Raw genomic sequence first — 19249 nt, forward strand, 5'->3', positions numbered from 1 at the left:
CAGAGAATCAGAAACACACTGCAGTTCATGACAAGAAAGAAGACTCTGGACTCAGAAAACTGCCAATACAAATTTGACGGGAGTCTCTCCCAAAAGAAAGCTTGTTTTCTCTGCAGCTTCTCATGCTTAGAGTCATAGAGATGCTGAACCTTAAATTTTTGGGTAGTATTGATCCCTGGTGCACCACTGTATCATCTTAACCGGAGCAAAGTGCTTCCAACACTGAAATTATTTTAACTCTCCATTAAGTAAAACAACAAGAACAAAGTTGTGTTTCACAGCTGAGCAGTGCGCTTTGCTTTTTAACATATGCACATCTTCTACAACTGACTAAGCAGGATGTGACCAGAAAGCAGATAAGCAGGTAACTGATATCAAAGTAAATGTTGAGCTTCCTGTTGTGCCGTGCATTAGGTAGTGACAGGCAATTGTGGAGTGTAACCGAGAGCTGCCTAAAGGAAAGCTGTCAGCAGGAATGATATAGTTATTGTAGTGAATCTCTATTTGGAAAGTGCCAGCTTAGTTAAGCCAATCTTGGAGCTGCCCTGAAGCCCTGCAGCACCAGAAAGCTGATTCTGCTCCAGAAGCATTAGCTCTTCTCTTCACATGGATGGAGTGGGTGAAGGTCTACAGCAACCCTCCAAGCAGGCAGAGAGGAAGCTGCCCTTACTTTTCTTTGCCCGTTCTCTCTTGTAGTCCTGCCCTAAAACCAACGCTTCCAAAAAGAAACCTCTCTTATAATCTTTGAAATGCCTCTCTTATATTTTTAATACCTTAATCCCGGGCCAGCAGTGTGACTGTTTCATTTCCAGACAGTATGCTGGTGCTGGAAGAGGAGGAATGGAGCAGGACAAGGCAAAGAGGAATGGCAGGAGTGCACAGCCTACTGATATTACCACCCAGAAAGTAGTGCCAAGTTAGCGAACATAGTATGGAGTTTCCAAGAAGCCCTTTTTTTTTCTGTGGAATATGGCTTTGCTGAGAAGTCATTGGAGTTCTTTATTATTCAGATATTTACCAAATAAATTAAGGAAAGAATGTGGTCTAACACACACTTTAAACCATCCTGCTACAAAATCATAGCAATAAACGTATAATTTAAATAGGTCTTTTTATTCAGAGCAGCAGTGAGAGGGTGTGTTAATGTAGTATTTTGTCTCATCACCAAGTGCCCAGGCAGCCTTGCTGGGCCCTCCAGTTGGGCTCCTCTGTCAGGGAGTAGGATTTTATAAATTGGCCCAGTGACATGGCTGAGGGGGTGGGATATTTACCCAAGTCTCTACTACAAGTCTGTACTGCGTGAAGTCTGTACTACAGATGAACACAGGTCTTTGGGTTTTGTATTCATACTTAGGAGCCCTGTCAAGGATACTCCTTGGTCTTAAGCATAGGAAGTAAATAGGGATGATAAAAATGTACCCGTGCCTCCAAGTTACAGCCTTCTAAGAGACAAGCCAGCAAATGGGAAGCAGCAGAATCAACCCTGTCATGCGACAAACATAGTGAATGCTTTATCCAAAGTAGCGCAAGAAGTTTGAGGCAGAACTGGGAAAGGCAGCGGCAGCACGCAGTAGCTCAGTGTGCGTGCTCTCGTGCAAGGCCATGATACTTCACGTAACCTGTACTGTAGCACTGCATAAGTCTCTGCTGTCTAGCTCCTTTTTCGGGTCAGGTGGGTTTGCAGAAAAGTGCACATCCTTTGCATACTAGCCCAGGATTACCCAGCATCAGGCAATTCCATGAGCTCAAGATTTGAAGGAGGGGATTACACTGAAATTTCAGTGTTTGCGTAGTTTGGCATCAGTTCTGTATGCAGGACAAAAGCAGACCCCTCACCTAAAGATCACAGGTCTGTAACACAACATATGGCCAACAGGAAAGGCAGGATCCACCCCCCATCATGTTACATCTCTGTAGGGTCTATGTCCACCTATGTCTACCCGTGTTTAAGGTTGCCTCTACCGTCCTAGTCAGTGGACTCAGGGGCACTTCAAGAGGGTAATTCAGCTCATCCTAAGAAAGAAAGCTAAAGGTAGAGCATTGAGGTTAGAGTTATCTTAACCTCAGAGACAGTCCAGAAGAATAGCTTTGACTAGAATAGGTCAAACTAACTATGAGACTGCCAACGATGGAGAAATTAATCCCATCCACAGTGTGCACAGCAAAGCCAAAGAAATATTTCCACATCATTGCCTTTCCTAGATGCTGAACCTGGTTTTCCAGCTGATGTAAATCCAGATGGTGTAAATCATTATGACTCTGTGGATTTAAGCTAGCCAACACAATGGCCAAAAGTTTATATGCTAATACTGGTTGTTTTTCTAGGTTGGCAGTTTGTAGGAATTGTGTTGAAATGCTGTTTATATAAAAAGGGAAACAGCTCATTGCTCATTTAGATTTCTTGAAATAAAAAAAAAAAAAACTCTGACCTAAAAGGTGCTGTAACCTGTTACATGCAGAAATTAAAATGTTGAGGAAGAATAGATGAAAATCTATTTCCAGCCTTAAAAATCTCTATGAAAGCAACAGTGGTAGTTAAATATAAATATCTATCCTGTGTACAGCATCCACTCCAAATCAAAATACATTTCCTATATCAAAGAGAGATCTGTTAAAGAATATATTAACCAAAGGCCAAGTCTCATTATTCATAATGAGTCTCGTAGCAAAAATTTCATCAATTAAAGGGAGGAAGCATGGGAAGATCAAATGGCTGGGATCAGGAGGGATTTGGGGTGTTAGGGAGGAGGGCTGTGGCATGCCCTCCTCCATTTCTCAGCTTCTCAATAACATTATTTATATTATTTGGGGATGTCTGGCTATTTATTAAAGTAAAGTTGAGTAGCTTGGAAGAAAAAAGAGGGAAGTAGTTGTGAGACTGACACAGAAATGTGGGAATAGAGGAAACAGTGAAGAAGAAACTTTAGTCTCTAATAGTAAAATATACATTTTTAACCTTCTCACCTTTCACAGTTGAAAATGCTACAGTGTTCTGTAAAGTCTCTCTGTGTGTCCTGGCTGGAGAAGACAACAGGTGACCAGCACACAGCATATCTGCAGGAAACTGCATATTTTTCTACGGGTCACAGGACAACTCCTTACTATTACAGATCTAAACTGACTTCTTTTTCCAATCCTGTGATATTATTTTCACATATTAATAGAATTTAAGCGTCAGTGGGGAATATGATGAACATCTTGCCTGAACTCTCACAGTGGCCAAAGGATTCAACCCCATAACTCCTTCATTAGGGCAAATAGTCTCTGATTGAGCAACAGTCAGGCTTTGAGAAAGCTGTTGGCTTATTCCAATGACTGATATTAGAGAGGAAAAAGTTCGTTTGAGCAGACAAAACACTATCCATCGTGTTCTGATGTTTATCGAGGGCTTAAAATTATGAGGGAGTGGTAGGTGCAACAGATAAAGAGCAGCTCTGTTCTTCTCTGACTATTGTATATTCAGCCAGAATTCATCAGGCTGGAGTCCACTCTGCTGAATCTCTCCCCCTAGCTTCAGTATCAGGTAATTCACTTAATGCTACCCCAGAAACGTATCAAGTCTCTGACATATATAGGTTTTAAGGAAGCAAGTATAAAATTTCCAACATAAAGAGAAAAATAATATACCAAATGTTGTGGGCTCAAGGTGTGCCATATGGAGTGACTCCAGAAGCCTAAGTCATTTGCACTTTTTTTTTGTGTTTTCCTCCAAATGCTGGTGCACCAGTAGCACAAAGAGGGTGATTCCTAGCAGCACTACGTGTCCACACGTCAAGCTGTCTACGTAAATGGAGACAGATGTCTACTGTTTATTAAGCACCACTACGAAGTGATTCGATTCAGAACAACAATGTTCTGGTGTCGAGGATGGAGGGCGTTGTGAAATGTTTTCTTTTAATTTATATGGTGGCAGGGACCCTGGTAAAAACAATCCATAAATTCTGTAGGTATCCAATGTATTTTTGTCATCTGGTCAACTAAAAGCCATAAATATAGAATAACACTGTTCAGACAGTGTGTTATACTTCTTTGCCATTACTCCGAGCAGTTGTGGAGCCCAAGAGCTTTGCTGACATGAGAAAGATATCCAGGTTCCCCCAAAGTAGTGCAGTCATCTACTGTTACCACAAGGCATGTGATTTTTCTTTTTTTTCCCCTTTTCGTTCAGTATACATTACAACTTGTTAGTTGAAAGAAACTAGGAAAGAACAAAAGGCAGAGAAAACATAGTTCTTGTCTTCAGATGAATTTCAAAATATTCTGGGAGTTCATGAGGTAAAAACTTTCAGCTGTCTTAAGTCTCCACATGTGTCTTGTAAGACTTTCAAAGTCTTGAAGACTTCTTTTCATCTCCCTATAAGTTTCTGGGGGACAAGGAATACCATTGCTTCATCTATTGATTTTATGCAGCATTTTGTGACAGATTTTCATCTCTCTCTAAATCTTGGTCCTCTTATGGCTCCCTTCATGATAATGTTTTAGCTCATCACTGTCTTCATCTTCATTTTATATGCGCAGGATGCAGTCAAAGAGGAGAAGGTAACTGGTGTGGAATCTCTCAGGATACCTCATTCAGCAAGGTGCTGGATCCATCGCTTACAAGTGTCCTAATGAAAGGAGCTCCTTTCATTTCTGTTCAGCCCATGTTCAATAAGATAATGGAAACCACACAATTTGTTCAGTTTCTTTTTCCTCAAAGAAATAATAAGCCAAACAGGCAAAAACATTGTCCCAGTGGATCTGTGAGACAGATAGCTGCTAAGCAGAAGAAATAGCCGCAACAACAAAACTCTGATTTCTGAGGTTCTTCAGTTCTCCAACGAGTATTTTACATTGATTATGTGCCAAGTCATTATTTAGGGAAGCTAAATAATCTGCATTGCAACTTCAAATGGGAGAATCACTGAGGCACCTGCTCTGTGTTTGTCTGATGGAACAGAGAAACTTGAAAAGAATAAAAGAAAAAAAAAAAAAGAGATGTTGGCCCCAGATATTGGCCATCCCCAAAGCATGTGTTTGAGCAATGAGACCATGATAAGAGCCTCTGCGATGCGCTCTGTGGGCTGCGCAAGAGGGAAGGTTTTAATCAGATTTTTCTGCCTTCTCCAACAGATGTGTTGACAATCCATAAGCGTATGGCTCTCATTCACAGGAGTTATTTGCCCCCAAGAGCTTTAATGTAATTTTCAGGCAAACAATTTGCTAGCCCCCATTTCTCTCATTTCTTAAATATATGTGTTTCCTCAAGAGAAAAGGATAATAATCCTCTGAAACAGACATGGATGGGAGTCAGCCCAGTCATAACCAATCAGATCCTTCAGATTTGAGGTTTATGTACTTCATTTAAATGATCTGTTAATGAACTTGAACAGAAACACAGAGCCATGTTGGTCACAGGGAATTCACTGATATTCATTCCCTTTGATTTTTTTTCTGTCTTCTCTGCTGGTGTTCACATTATCTGACAAAAGTGGGTTTTTTACTTCTTTCTTGGATTACCTTTTTTTTTTTAACTAAAGACATTATTGGCTTATTGCCTTGCAGAGAGAGATTGAATAATCAAAGCTGCTTCTATCTGCAACATTTAAACTCAAGTTAACATTGCAGATGTGGTGGAAGTGGGGACAAGGAATCCTTCAGAGTCTGGAAATCTCTCCTCACCCACACCGAGAGAGTCCTTTGGACTTTGAGGCACAGTAAGAGGAAAGGCTTGTCTTTGGTGGGTCTTGAGGTTGTAAAGGTGGGTTCTTTGTAGATTAGGCCTTTGAAGTTTACCCACAGAGTTTTAAAAATTAGCTTTCTACTTTCCTTACTGGAAGCTGAACACTGTAGCGACTTCACTTTCTTGAGGGCATGCTGGGCAATCTGGTGTGTTCAACAGCCCAAAAGAACATCAAGATAAAGGTGGTCTTAACCATTTAACAGCTACATAATGGGTAGGAACAAAAAAACATGGTGTAGACATGACGTGCCTCCAGTAAATCATCAACAGAACACTGATTTTGAATGTTCACTTTTCAGTAGATAATGCATTTTTTTAAGGGAAAAGTAAGGAAGTCTTTATGATTGATACATTAAAGTAGGGCTCTGGAGACAAGCTAAATACCTAACTGCTTCCACAGCTTTTATGAGTATGATTCACATGGTATAACTTTACCAACCTGTAGGTTAAATTTTTAATCCACACTGGTTATTCAAAGCTCCTCTATGGGTGAAACACACAATTCTTATTCATCCAACCTATCCTAAATGCTAGGCATTTCTAAGGTGCCTTATTACTTTTCTATGACAAGAGAACAAGCGTCTTTCTCTTCCTAAGCGTACAGTTTTAGATGGATTCATCTCACCCACCCTCAGCAGTCCCTCCGCATCATAGCAGCAAACACCTCTCATCCACCTGAGCTTCAGCACCCCTCTGGCAGAGCTTTTGGAGGTGCATACAATACCATTTGTGGGGTCATATACATGGCTAGTTGCGTACGTAGACCAGCCTAAAAGCCCACAATAAGTTGGGTAGTAGTTACATTTTGTGTTTGGCATGTAATTCTTCTTTTTGTAAGCTTCAGGCCTCTAAATAGTGTTCATATGGTGCCTTATAGCCATAACAGGAGGGTAGTATCTTACAGAATAATTCAAATTTCACTTGAGGGGCCTACAACAAAACGCTGATGTATGGCAGCAAAATTATTATGAATAATACTATATTTTCAAAGACGGTTATTAAAAGGTGGCAATATCTCAGCCGACTAGCTGATCCCTCTGGAATGCTAGGCTGATTGACAAACTTTTGAGAAAGTGACTGATCTCAATCTTACTGTTTCTGCATTATGTTTGCAAATAGCACAGTGCTAAGTTTTGTCATCCAGTCTTTTCCGTTCGAGGCTCATCAACACTTTCCATGAATTTTCCATACTAGTAATATTTTGAGCAAGGTTGGTCTATTGGTCTGATGTTTTTTTTCTTTCTTTCTTGCAAGTAGCCCTGTTGTTGCACTCAAAATTATTGTAAGTGTGTGGTTTTGTGATCAACTAAAATAACTAAAATATGGCCTTCTTTTTTTCCTTTTAGTGGCTGCATCAACTGCTAATTCCACAGCTGGTGCGGCCATGAATTCTTTGACTTCTCTGGGTACTCTCCAAGGACTTGCTGGAGCCACTGTTGGACTGAATAATATTAATGCACTAGCAGGTACCGTAAACAGTGAGTATTTATTGCTGTGGTGGACAGCCTTTCCCAATAATCATTTCACAAAAACTACCAATTGTAAAATGATGATACAATTATTTTTAATCTATATGCAAAATAAGGGGGTCAAGTTGATCTAGTTCCATTCATAGTACATATGCAGTCCTGGAGTCTTTAATAAAGTTTCACATAGTTTGCTCTGCAAAGTGAAGTCTTTTGGGTCCCTGCAAAAAGACTCCTATTCTTGCAGGGCAAATGGAAGGTAAAAGAAATGTCAGCAGGGTGTCTGGTTATCTATGTTATAGGAGAGGCTCCTTTTTCATTTTGGGAGTCTGAAAACAGGTATATCATCTCAACACACAAAACCTCATTCAGAAATGTCATGGTAAGACAGGCCTGTTTGCCACAGACATAGTTCTATTAAAATGTCTGTAGGAATTATCAAATTGACTTAAGAGCAGCATACTTGCTTTTAAAATGAAGGCAAGTCTTCGGCTTTTAATTTGCAAGTATAAGAGAAGGGTGCGGTCAGTCAGCTGTAATACCAGAGCATGGGCATCTATCCTAATACATCTTGAACCCTGACATCCCCTAACTAAGTAGATGGCAATAGTTGATAGAACGTTATTCCTCATTCTCAGCCTTGGTCAAGATTTTCCTGAAGAAGAATTTATTTTTTATTGTTTCTGTTATGATGACTTCACCTTTGCCTGAAATGGAAGAGATTGGTCCAGCTGCATTTTCCCCCTCCCTTTTTTTTTAGCTGCTGTTGTTCCTTGCATTTCCTTCAGCAATGCAAGGAATCTACTTAGTCATTGCCAGTCCATGACCCATCATAATGTACCCCCAGGAATGGATGTCCTCCTCAGTATCACTTGCTCACTCTGATGCTCTGCATGATGTCCTTTTTGTCACTGTTACTTGGCTGCTCACCCAATCTTTTTGTTCTGTGATCTCTGGTTGTCGTTGGGAGTTGGGAAGGAAGGGGGCTGATGGCTGTCCATGTAGCAATGATGAGTGGTTGCATGGGGCCTTGTGTAAAACAGGTCTTGCTTCTGGCAAGGACATGCATATTTCACACAAGCAAACAACCTCACAGTAAATATGACTTAAGAACAATTCAAGAAAAGTAAGTACATTAGGCCCTAAAATGCCCAGTGTTTCCTTTCTTATTCTAACTCATTAAAGCATGCCGCTGAAAAAGGCATGCATGAAAAACTAACTTATCTCCTCTCATGAGCTCTCTTAGTAAGAGGGCTACACTGCCATAAGTAAAAAACATTAAATGTCCTTCCCCTGATAAACAGTCATTATGCTTTACATGGTTTATAAGAGGTCACAATATCAACTGCGGCATATGGCATCCCACTGCTTCCCTCCCACAAGTACTAAGAACCCAGGCACACTGGAGCACTCCAAGATAACATTCCCTTCATCAACATCAAGAATGAATCACCTATGAACTCTTAACTTTGCGTGGGAATCCTTCTTTTGCGTTCCTTTTAACATTTATTGCTAGGCTGCAAGCAAAGAGTTTACATTTTCTCAAGAAGTATTTTCAGGTGTTGTTTGTGCAAACTTACCTGCATGTGCCATTTGAAGTATTAATGACGTATTCACAACGCGGTACCAAATTCAGGCTTGTTATAAGCCACCTTTACTTCCATGGACTTGTACTAACAATGGCTTCAGTTCCAAATCTTCTTCATGGATGTTTTTATGGATGCAGAGTGTGTATGTGCCTAGAATATCCCTATGTATATAGCACACATACTTAAAAATATATGTGGTTAAGTCTATGTATATACATAAGTATGTACATATATGAGAGAGGTCTAAAGAGTAAAAACGGCTTCCTCATATGCTGTGTTGTGGCACCTGTACCTCTCCAAAAGAGGACCCTGATTATCAATTTCAGTTGTTTGTGATGCTAATGATAGCAAAGCATTGTTCCAGTGCTAACAACCTCCCCTGTCTATTTTAATGATGAGCCAGTTCTTTTCCTAGTGACTATTTCTGATCCAGTTGTTCACACTCAGACCTCTCCAGGAGCCTGCCTTCAGTAAACCTCAAGTTCAATGGATTTGATGTTTCACAGTATGCTGTGGTCACAAACGCTCCAGTAAAAGCATTCAAACATTGTTTTGTCATGAAAGTTCCTGGAGTAATTGTGCAGAAAAGCTGGAATTGAGTGACATGCTTCCAGCTGGGGAATTAACAAGAACGATCCAAAGCACCAGCCATGCTGAGCATCACCCCAAAATGTATCAGGAGGTGACACTGGGCTTAGGCATTGATTTACGCAGAGGTTTTGGAGGAGGTATTCTGTTGAAATCATGTCCAGGTATGTGAGATTCACAAGGAGAATGTCCTCCAGGCTGAGCTCACTAGGACACTTAGTCTGCTTTCTGGATCCTGGCTGTGTCTAGGAAAAATAAGCTGGGTTCTGGAAACTAATAGCATTCTCATTGTAGAGAGAAGCATTGTAGAAACATGTCTGGAGACCTTAAACTGCAAAGTGAAATATGGTAAGTCAACTGTCTCCAAGGGTTCGGCAGCAGTTGTACATGCTGGGATTCACCCAGTCATCTTTATTTGTGCTTGAAGCATCTAAGACGTTAAATGACAAAACATTAGGCTGTCTCCATTGCGGCAAGTAAATTTAAATGAAGTAACTTACAAAAAGAATTATGAATAATGAGGAAAAAATAATAAAGAGGGTAGAAGAGGTTCTTTGTAATTAAGAAAGAAAACCATGGATTTAGGATACTGGACAGCTATGACACAGTAGCTGTATGTGAAACCAGGGCAGTCACTTAGCCTTTCTACCCCCATATTTACATCTGTAAAACGGAGATAAAACTGTTCATGACAGATTTGAGGGTGCATGGAAGGCACTTTCAGAGACCTTTGGACTTGCCAAGCATTGTCTCTTCTGTATTATGTAACTCGGAAAAGTAGAAGGCCACAGATGAGAAACTCCAAACAATTATTTCACACAAGTGAGTAAAAGATCAAAGTTCAATATCAGACTGAGGTGCATTGGTTGAGAAAATACAGAGATGACAGAGATGTGTAACTGCAGGTGGATCTTGCATATTTCATGAAAATATAAAAAGGGAGAAGAGTAGAAATGTTGACACCTTTCTGCAGATCTGTTTTGCTCAGGAGGGAGGCATATTTAGACACATGCTCTGTGGTAGCAGTAGCAGTGCCCTTCCCAGAGGCAGGGCGGTGAGCTGAGGCTATCTGTTGGCTGATCTGAAATCATTTGGTGGGAAGGGGCTATTGATTCTAGGTGAAAGAAGAGGGAGGATGCTGCCCACAGCAACACAAAGCGTGTTTATCTAATAGGCTGACGACTCACAAAAGATAACGTGTTATCCTAATACTTCCTCTATTATCAAGTTATTTCAACACTATAATAAAGGGAGAGATACAAGTTGTTTTATCAAGGGTCTTTACTTCAGTCAATGCTGTGTGTACACGTGCAAGCGATGACACAAACCTCAGTACAGAAACATCAGAGTAGGTTAGGGTCAGGCTCAGCATCAAATTACTGCTTTATCACTATTAGCTTGAATCTTCATTTTCAGAATGTCCTGTCCTTTAGCTATAAGATGCTTCACAAACTATACTGGTTTGCAGGTTTTGTTTTACATCTGGAACCATTATACAAGAAATAGCTGGCCCTGCTCTGACAGAGGTTTTTGTTCGAAGTCATGGCAGCCAGTATCTCCTATCAGGATACAGCAAAGTTCTGAAGTGGGGTGGAGGGGAAAGAGAAATCTTCAAAGTGCGAGACATTTTATTAAGCAAAGGCTAAGAATATCACATCTCTGTCAAGTGTTTAGTCACACAAATTACAGTAATATCAAAAGGTATAATTTATGCAGTACAGTTCTCTTAATTGGCGCAGACTCTGGTGGAGCTAGAAAGGTGCCACTTGAGCAATTGTCCTGATTATCAGAGACTCACAGGAATACACTTTCTGAATCTACATAAGAGATGGAAGAAAACTAGTAGGTCAGCATCTTTATCCTCCTCTGTCAATGCGGGATAATTCCCTCCAGTATTCTTTCTACCACTAAATTACTCCTGTGGTAAGGTTTATGCCACTTCCCTTGAAGAAGACTGTTTCCCAGTCTAATAGATTCCATTGTTAATTCACTATAAAGTGTTCTCTGCTTAATTTCCTCACTTTTCTCCAGTTCCACATAACCCCTTTATTATTGGTCTGAAATTAAGCTCTCTCTTTCTTTTCGATATTCCTAGCTTTTTGGGGTTCCCATACAACTCTACCAGTCACTTCTTTACCCATCCTTTTGCCAACAGAAACTCTGCACAGGCAGTGTGTAAGAAATGGTCAGAGGTGGTTCCAGATGCGCCCTTTTACCGGTGACTGCTTTAGTGTACCTTGAGGGGGCTGATTAAGCCCAATTAAGTTGTTTGTGAGCTGTTCACCTAAAAAATATGAGCACAGGATAGCTAGTTGGGCACAAAATGCGGCCTCTCAGTCCTGCTGAGCACTTACTCTCCATCTGACATTACTCAGAGGTGTGGGCGATGAACAGGTCTCTGAATCCTGCTACCCATGACCAGCAAGGTAACTGTAATGGGAAAATTCACTTTTTCTGGAATTTCTGGGGAAAAAAAAAAAGTATTAACATCGTTCACTTTAATGTGGCTCACTTATGAGCCATAAGGATGCACAGAAGTAATGGAGAGAGGCTGTACACAGTCCAGGAGTTTGTCAGAATTCTTTTGCAGACTGCACTGTTTGCATGGGTAAGGGATGCCATTTTATGCACAGCTAGCAAGCCAATCTGAAACTTCCTCCTTGGTGGTCATCCCAGTCAAATTAATCCGTTATTTATCAGGATGTAGAATTGCTTTAAAGAAAAAAAATTAAGCAACTCTGCTTCCAGTGAGGAGTAAATGAACACATTGCTAGAACCAAATGCTTTTGTTTCTTCATGAAAGATGCCTGGATTGGATGAAGCACTTGCAGTCACTCCAGATGTGCTGCTGTTTATCCGTTCATCCTCACAGGAGTAGCTGGAGGAGGAGGATGGAAACACGCAGCATCGCAGTCTATCTTCTAACCGCAAACCCAAGGGACAAAGCTCATCACTGTATGGAGGGTTATTCCAAAAAGCTGTTAATCAGGGTTCTCTGCTGACTCCACATAAGCAAAATACCCCTGATATGATGTGGTCATGTCCTGCTGATAAAGACCTGGCCAGAGAGAGTGGGATTTCTCACAGAATGCTTTCTCCCAAGTGTCCAGATTGCAAGGACGGAGGTCGGGGAGTCCTGCTCTCCCAGCCTTGGATATCCCCAGCAGAAGCACGGGTGTTGAGGACGGTGGGCAGAGAGGGTTTGGGGAGCACCGAGCTGTAGTACTTGCCAGTAGCAGGCTGCATGCGAGTCCGTTTGACTGTGCAACCGTTGTGCTAAAGTGATCCTGACGCCAGAGTCGTGTTTCTTTGTTTTCAGTCCCATTTGGTGACGCGCCGAGCTGCATGCACTGCCGTCGTTGTCAGTGTCAATATAATACCAACAACTTTCGGAAAGCACTAATGAACAAGTGCAATTTCTTTTCTCTATTGTTGGGTTTTTTGTAAAGTTGCTCAAATGCTCTCAGGTATGGCGGCCCTGAACGGAGGACTCGGCGCAACAGGCTTGACGAATGGTACGGCCGGCACGATGGACGCACTCACCCAGGCCTACTCAGGAATCCAGCAGTACGCTGCGGCCGCGCTGCCCACCTTGTACAGCCAGAGCTTGTTGCAGCAACAAAGCGCCGCGGGCAGCCAGAAGGAAGGTAAGCACTCGCCCTTCTCAGGATAAGCAATGCTTGGCCAAGCGAGAGCCGTGTCTTGGGTCTATTTCTTCACAGAGGCTCAGCGAAGGACCTCGAGTAGCCTCATCTTTGATGTTCACGTTTTCTCCTGCCCTGATTGGTGTTCTTCACTTTTTCAACCTCTACTGTAAATCATTTTTTTACGATCTCTCCTTCCAGCCATACCTTCCTGACCGTTCTTTGTGGTATAAAAGCATCATTGAGCAAAAAAGCACCAGTAACAAAACGCATCCCGTTATGGGTGACCATCTTTCACACTCTCTAATGGTTTCCATTTTCCATGATGATGGAGTTAATCTGATTAGGTTTAAGTTTTTGAGTCAATGACAAGACCTGGCTTTGCACTGAGTGGTTCTTTGCTTAATTCTGGGTTTTGCAGAGGAACAACGAAGGGTTTGCCCCTCTCCCTGCACCAATAGAGCAAAACAAACCTCAGGAAGTTGCTGCTAAGAACAAATGAATGCTACTAAATATTTAGTAAAATGAGGTTACCCTTTTTCACCTCTCCCATTCCCTTGTACACTTCCCAGGCATTTTGGGGTGTCGTTTCTGTTTTTACTGCTTTCCCTTCTCTCATCCTAAATTCCAGCTAATTCAAGGAGGACGGGAGAATATTGCATGCTTTCTAAGATTGTATCTGTGTTGTCACTACTCCTCTTGCCAGGGATAAGCTTTGGAAATAAACATAGTGTAATGTCCTCAAGAGAAAGATTTTTACCCTCTTTTAATATAGTATCATGCACTGCTATGGGATGTGGTGTTTCCTAGGAAGACAAATTTGGCATTCCCACAGCTGGCTATTATATGGGGACACTGTGGAGTTAAAATGTTTATTTTCTCTAAATTTGTTACATCGTTTACTGCTAAAAGCTCAGATTATATTAAATGAAATGATTTTTTTAATCAACTTCTTTTTCAAATTTTGCTGTGTTCTCTGCTTTTGTCTTTCATCTCACTCACTCGGTCACTGACAATAGACTGGCACCAAAACCAAATTGTTTATCTGGTGTCATTGGTCACGGTGGATATTCAGTTTGATTTTTTTAACTATTTTTTTCAGTTCATATCAAGTGTAAACTTATTTTTTATTTTATAAATTGGCTGGGTCTTTTTTAAAAACACAGCCTGTTACATGTCTTGTTTCTGTAAATAAGGGGTTACGTTAAGGTGAATAAATTCCATCTTTAAATACTGACAACTATTTTTTGTTTCTTAACATGATTTCTGATGGCATGGTGAAGAGTCTGGAGTGGTTGAGGATAACCAAGTACCAAAGAAAAATACTATATCAATATTAAATGCTGAAGCTTAGTGAACTGCCTCATGCATATGCTGTAAACTATTGTTAAGTAAGTTTTGCTTACTATTTTAAGAAATTTTGTTTTCTGGAAAGGATAGTTTATTGGCGGTAAGAAGAAATAAGTTCCAGGTGATGATTTTTTTTCCTTTTTTTTTTTTCTCTCAAAAAATGTTTCTTCTAAAAACATTTTTTTTCCAAGCCATTTTTCCCCTGTGTTGGGCAAACATTGCAGCCCTTTCCTTCAGGCTGAGAGAGGGCAGCCAGCCTGGTTACAAGAGAGGTGAGGCTTTGTGACTCTTGCAGAAGGTATCCATAAATCTAGTGTGCTTTCCTCTCCGATCCAGAAAACCACAGACATCACATCTGAGACACACGTAGGTTCCTTTACGCAGGGGAATACTCAAGCATGTTACTCTAGATGTGTTTTTACCAGAAATTTTTGTTCTCTTTGTGTACTGCTTGTGCTTTTGCTGTCTGTGTGGGAAGGCCACACGTCTGGTTCCATCATAGATCATATTCTTTCAGACATTCATGGCTTATTTCCAGTATGTTACTGCAAGGGAAAAATTGAGCTGAGATTAAAAAAAAAAATGCTATTATTGCTGGGGGGTGTGTTTAAGCAAATAGCCTTTGTAATGTGTATCCCAAATTTCGGCTGTAAGAAAAATATTCAAAGTAGCTTCAAGTTTACACCTTTCTTTTCAAACTCAAATTTATGTAAAGCCACTTTAATTTCAACCCAAAAACTTTATTTTAAACTTTTCAAAATGATTATTTTACAAAGTTTCTTCTGGGAGATAGAGCTTTCTCTGGGGAATTCACATTTAAAAATTGTAAGCATTCTGAAACGAGTCCACACAAATTTTGTTCTTAGTATCTTTCTCTCTCTGATTTTGCTAATTTCCAAGTTAAAAGGTTTGCTTTGTCTTACCCTTTTTATTCCCATCCCCACCAAGCTCCTGCCGTTTTATCTGCGATGCTCAAATCTGAGTTCAGCTTACTGCATTTCTGTAAGTTCCTGCAACTATAATTAAACCAGCAAACCCATGCAGGTGTTTGAGGCAGCAGGGGGCTCTTTGGGCAGATCTTGGGGTATTGTGAGAGAGTAATACATTGTGTACCTGTTTTCCTAACCTTAATTATCCTGAAAGACACTTGTGTAAATTGAAGAAAGAGGCTGCAGTTTAACTTCTTTTGTAGAAGAGGTATCAAGTGAACACTTTGCGAGATAGGATACTCTAAAGAGCTGCATTTCAGCTCTGTTCCTTTGATGATCCATTTACTTTTCTTCCTTCAAAGTTGGAAAGTGAAATGCTTTCTGACCATCACCTTCAGTAAGTATTATGGGAAAATAGATTAAACGTAGCTCTTGTAATAGCTGTTTCCGTACTTTTGTTTTGTTTTCCTAAAGGTCCAGAAGGGGCAAACCTCTTTATTTACCACCTCCCCCAGGAGTTCGGAGACCAGGACATTCTGCAGATGTTCATGCCTTTTGGAAATGTTATCTCTGCTAAAGTCTTCATTGACAAACAGACCAATCTGAGCAAGTGCTTTGGTATGTCAAATTTAATAAATCAAATAGTAAAAACCACATGCACCACACTGAAAAGGGGTCAGGAAAGAAAATTAACAGCAGTGTGAGAAATGTCATACTGGAATCTCATTCCCAAAATAATGGACTCTTAATCCTCAAATGAGTGGAAGGATGCACAGGCAAACTAGTTCTAACTAAAAATTGGCTGTGAAAAAACAATAATAATCTTCCAGTCTGACATCTCGCATGAATGTGTCAAGTACATGAAACTAATTACACCCTATGTGGGGGAATGTCATTTAGTATACTATTAAGCTGCCTTATTATGGATACCTAATTATTCTCTATTGTATAGCTGAGCCACTTAAAAATGCTCTATGTTTAACCCATTACTTCTACATTACAGGAATTTCTTTCTTCTGAATTAAGTACAAGATTGTGCAATTAGTGTTTGAATGGTGTGTACATGTAGTTCAGAACGTTTTACAGACAGTTGATGTCTAGATATGCAGCTACAGCTGCTGCAGGCAGGCTCCAATGCATTATGAAAGGTAGAATCTCCCCTTACCTTAGGGTGGGGATGAAGGGAGCATCAATGTCAAGATTTCCTGGGAACGCTTTAGGCTGTCAGAAAACTAGACTGCAACAGAGGAGAAGATGATATGTTGGTATAAAAAAGTTCTAGGGTTGGTCAGGTAGGCTGATGTCCTTTAAATGACATAGGTGCACCAGTTCAGTGCCTCAACAGAGTGGAAAACAGAAGGTGACTGAGTGGCAACCTGTTAGATCGTTGGTCTAATGATTTGTGGTCTTAATGCAAGACGTGAGAAGGGTCTGGGAGGACAGAATCTCTTAAAGAAAAGTTTTGTAAGGTTTGATCTAAAATACTGGGGCTTCCAGCGAAATGACAACTCTTTCCCAGAGTACAGGAAAGCAGCTGTATTGTATGTATGACAAATTAGTAACCAGTCGAGACAATCCCTTTAGTTTCCAAAACTCCTTTGTACTGACAAACGTTGCTCTTTGCACAGCACCATCACTTAATTTTCAAGTGTCCCCATTAACCATAATACATGTTTCTTAGCTTGCATATCATTACTTTTTTTTTTTTAATCTAGGTTTTGTTAAAATGTGTCTGTCTCAGTGTTTGTCTACACAAGGTCCATTCAGGAACAGCTATTGGGCTTCAACCCATTTTGAAAGGGATGAATTTATCTAAACAGACAGTACCCAACCAAGAGCAGCATTTATCAGGCTACTCAGAAATACGTACTGCACAGGACTTCAAGCCATACCACAATCTGAGTGTATTGCACCTGAAGACAAGCCCTTAGTACACCTGAAAAGTTAATTTACTTTACAGATAGCTTGTGATATACTTTCTGCATTTTTCTTTATTTTTTAGGCCCTGTTTAAGCTTTACAAAAAATTGTTCATATTTAGACTAATATAGTCCAGCGTGTTTCTGCAATGCGTTAAAACAGTCCCTGAGGCTATAGCAAATTTGAAAACTGGAATTGAAAAGGACTCCCTATTGATCTGGAGCCAGTTCAGTTAGTGTGTTGGGGTGACAAAATCACTGTTGAGGTCTCCAGGAACCTTGATGAAATGTCAAATCAAGCTGTGTTAATCGAAATGCAGCAATTGTGATCACTACTGAAAAAAATGTAGATTAGTTTGGGCAGGCGGCTCAATTCATCAACTCGCTTCCCACACTTGCTTTTTGTGGGTTTCCTTTTACTGCTTGATTACCTACTTACACATTTCTCTGGGTTTATGGGACGCAAATACCTAACTTAGAATGATGAACTGAGGTTATCTTGTTTGAGGGGAAACAGAAGGGTCAACACCCAATGGATGGAGGAGTCCTCTGCCTTTTTGGCATTAGTCAGGTTTCAGTAACATAGCAATTTCTCGTTCTTCCTCCCCAGGTATTCTGCCAGCAGTTGAGAGAGTTCTGCTTTAAAAACAAAAAGTACTGCAGTGGCAGAGGAAGTTGAGATTTTCTGATTCAGTAGGTGTGAACAGCACCTGTGTGATTCTGTTAATCACAGGCAAAGCCAGGATTAATCCTGCTAGTTTAACATACTGTATCCCTGCATGCATCACCTCAGCTTTATTGGCAAGAATCATCTATTTGTCGTTTCAGCCCCAAACTTGTGTTTCAAAAAGCTTTCTTTTTTTTTTTTCTCTGTATTCCCACCCAAAAACTGAGACAATAGTGCATCTGAATTACCCATTTCTCACTGGTACCACTAATGCTCATTGCTCATGGTGCAATCTGGGTTTGTTTCTTTTTTGTTGGATTGGGTTGGTTTGGGCTTTTTTGGGAGTCAAACTGCAGATGAAAAGAGATTGAACACTAGAAAGGTGAATAGAGCGTCCAATGCCGTCCACTGGCTGAATTGGGATGGGAAGGTTTGTTCCAAGTGAATCTCAGAGTAGTGATACACAGTGATGAGCTTTTATGTAACACTGCTTCTCAAAATGAAAAATTACTTTTATTTGCAGAAAATGAGCTTTGGTGTTATTTGCTTTCTTGTCCAGCTCAGTTGAATGCTCAAGAGATTAAATGGTAATGAGGATGACAGGACAGTCCATCTACCCGTGGAAATACTTTTTCATGAGCTCTTATGAGCTCTAGTTGATTCCACAGACAAAGGGTTTCACTCTTTAAGCTTCTCTCTTGCCTTTCATAAAACTTACAATAACAGAAATGAGAGAGTAAAGTAAGGCAGGGGAGGGGGAACCCAGTGACATCCCAGCGTAAATGCAGTCTGCCTCATAACAAATTTGCTACTCAAATGATGAAAAATATTTATCCTGGTTACAGAGGTACCAAGAGATTTAAAACAAAAATCAGAATCATCATGACAGGGGCTTTGCAAATTGATAAGAAACATCATCCCATCCCCATGTAACCTGTGGTTTAAATTTCAGACAAAAAAAAAATGATGAATGGATGCAATCAGAAACAAATAAAGGGAGAGAATGTCATATTCCTTCACAAGCTTTGTAAGTGAAGGTTCTTGATAAGGGATAAGATGAAAGTGTAACAGGCTAATGTAGATGGAGCATTCTGTGCATAGAGACAAATTGTGAAGCAGGATAACAATTGAATGATAAAGGCTGATTCCACTGATGCAGCACAGAGGATGTATGTTTGAATTTGTGGCTGAGTCAAGGAAACTATTAAAGAGACATAGAATGAAGTGACTTATTACATCCCCCTGGAAGGTAAGCATAGCCTAAGCTAATTGTTCGTCTGTCAGCACGGGAGAGTCTGAGTTGGTGACATGAGAGGTGGGCGGAAAAGCCACCTCAGGGCGCGCTTGCTTCTCTTCATTCACCATTCACAGATGCC

At 40.5% G+C, this 19249-nt stretch overlaps 1 protein-coding gene across 11 annotated transcripts in view; it reads left to right on the forward strand.

Moving 5' to 3' along the window:
- Window positions 1-19249, forward strand: part of CELF2 (CUGBP Elav-like family member 2) — a 374770-nt gene that overhangs the window by 345119 nt on the left and 10402 nt on the right. For 7 of the 11 annotated variants that reach the window (XM_013185426.3, XM_013185427.3, XM_013185423.3 and 4 more), the window contains 3 exons: window positions 7069-7188; window positions 12815-13012; window positions 15763-15906. In XM_013185426.3, the coding sequence (XP_013040880.1) occupies window positions 7069-7188; window positions 12815-13012; window positions 15763-15906 (462 nt within the window). Of the gene's footprint in view, window positions 1-7068; window positions 7201-12814; window positions 13013-15762; window positions 15907-19249 lie in introns of all 11 variants that reach the window. The other 4 variants (XM_013185424.3, XM_048062536.2, XM_013185425.3 and 1 more) reach the window with 2 other exon arrangements.

This window comes from Anser cygnoides, chromosome 1 (assembly GCF_040182565.1).
Source record: "Anser cygnoides isolate HZ-2024a breed goose chromosome 1, Taihu_goose_T2T_genome, whole genome shotgun sequence".
In the NCBI taxonomy this organism is placed as follows: domain Eukaryota; kingdom Metazoa; phylum Chordata; class Aves; order Anseriformes; family Anatidae; genus Anser; species Anser cygnoides.